The 1,320-nt window shown below is 41.2% G+C and overlaps 2 protein-coding genes across 2 annotated transcripts in view; one reads left to right on the top strand and one right to left on the bottom strand.

The window, feature by feature from the left end:
- LOC101859163 (SCO-spondin-like) overlaps positions 1 to 1,320 on the top strand; it is a gene marked incomplete at its 5' end in the record, with an annotated part of 124,633 nt that overhangs the window by 2,124 nt on the left and 121,189 nt on the right. The window lies entirely within an intron of this gene.
- LOC101858930 (calcium-dependent protein kinase C-like) overlaps positions 344 to 1,320 on the bottom strand; it is a gene marked incomplete in the record, with an annotated part of 9,875 nt that continues 8,898 nt past the window's right edge. The window contains 1 exon segment of the mRNA XM_013081176.1: positions 344 to 878. Within this exon segment, the coding sequence (XP_012936630.1) occupies positions 738 to 878 (141 nt within the window).

Below are 1,320 nucleotides of genomic sequence, written 5' to 3' on the forward strand. Positions count from 1 at the left end.
TTAAAAGCTCAAAGTAAACAGAATCAAATGTTCCCCCCCCCCCCTTTCCCTCCCAAACAAACGATCATGTTTTTGTGTCGGACGATCTATACATGGCGAGACGGTTTAGTTAAAAGAAATAAATGAGTACTGACGTGGTGGTTACTTTCAGAATTATGGTTTGACCTTAAGAAATGCTAATTGCTATGGTGGTGACTGACAGAAGTATGGTTCGGTCGCAAAAAGTGTCTATTACTATGCTCCCGTCATTTTTAAAAAGTACAGTATATGCAGTTTTTACAATTTTACTGGAGAGTAAAAAAAAACAACAACAACATTTTAAAAAAAACAACTGAATGCTGTTACCAAGAAAACGAATTCTTTGCAAACATCCTTGGTCAACATTTTAGAAAATACAATTTTGATAATACTTCCTTATTATCTTCATGTTGCTGTTTTCTTGATAACAACATTCAGGGTTTTTTTTGCTCCCATTTAAAACTGTAACACCAGCTCGTCCGTCAGTTCTGGCGATGACCAATATCCTCAGAGTGGAATATTTCTCTTGCGAAATAGAAGAGTTAGAAGAATTGTAGGTTAACACGACTTGTGTCTTCTGCTGTGGCCGATGAGACCAATTCTGGCAGAGAAACGTTTGCCACATTTTGAACATTTAAAAGCTACACCGCTTCTTTTAAAACTGCAAAAAACTGCCTAATCACTGTACTTTAAAAAAACTGACGGCGATATGGTGGAGACTACTGGACGAAGCTGCCCGTGGGGTCGCCGAACAGGTACTTGGAGAACACGTGGGGCATCAGACTAGTGGAGCGTAACCGTTTGGAACGTGCTGATCCTTTCCCCATTGTGTCTGATGGGCTCAGGATCTGCCACAATTTCTGAAAAAAAGTGAAAAACATTTTGTGGTATCGTGGTCATATCAGACGACTGTACTTTTCTCCTGTCAATGGGTGTCTGTTGTGAACAATATCGACCGTGCTTTTCTCCTTACCATAGGTGGCTGTCTTGAGCAATATCGACCGTACTTTTCTCCTTACATCTTGAGCAATACCGACTGTGATTTTCTCCTGACAATAAGTAGCCGTCTTAAACAATATCGCCCCCCCCCCCCCACTCTGACTGTTGACCGACGAGAACTAATCTTTGGTCAATAGCATCGAACTCGGGTCTCCTGCGAGCGACAGCGAGGCGCCTAACGGCAGCACCACTGACGCCGGTCATTTGGGGAAATAATATCGAAATATTTTAACAGAATTTATTACCAATGCTGAAAATGGTCAAATTACCCTAAATACCACATAATTCTGCCTCTAACACACT

This window comes from Aplysia californica, unplaced genomic scaffold (assembly GCF_000002075.1).
Source record: "Aplysia californica isolate F4 #8 unplaced genomic scaffold, AplCal3.0 scaffold00119, whole genome shotgun sequence".
NCBI lineage: Eukaryota > Metazoa > Mollusca > Gastropoda > Aplysiida > Aplysiidae > Aplysia > Aplysia californica.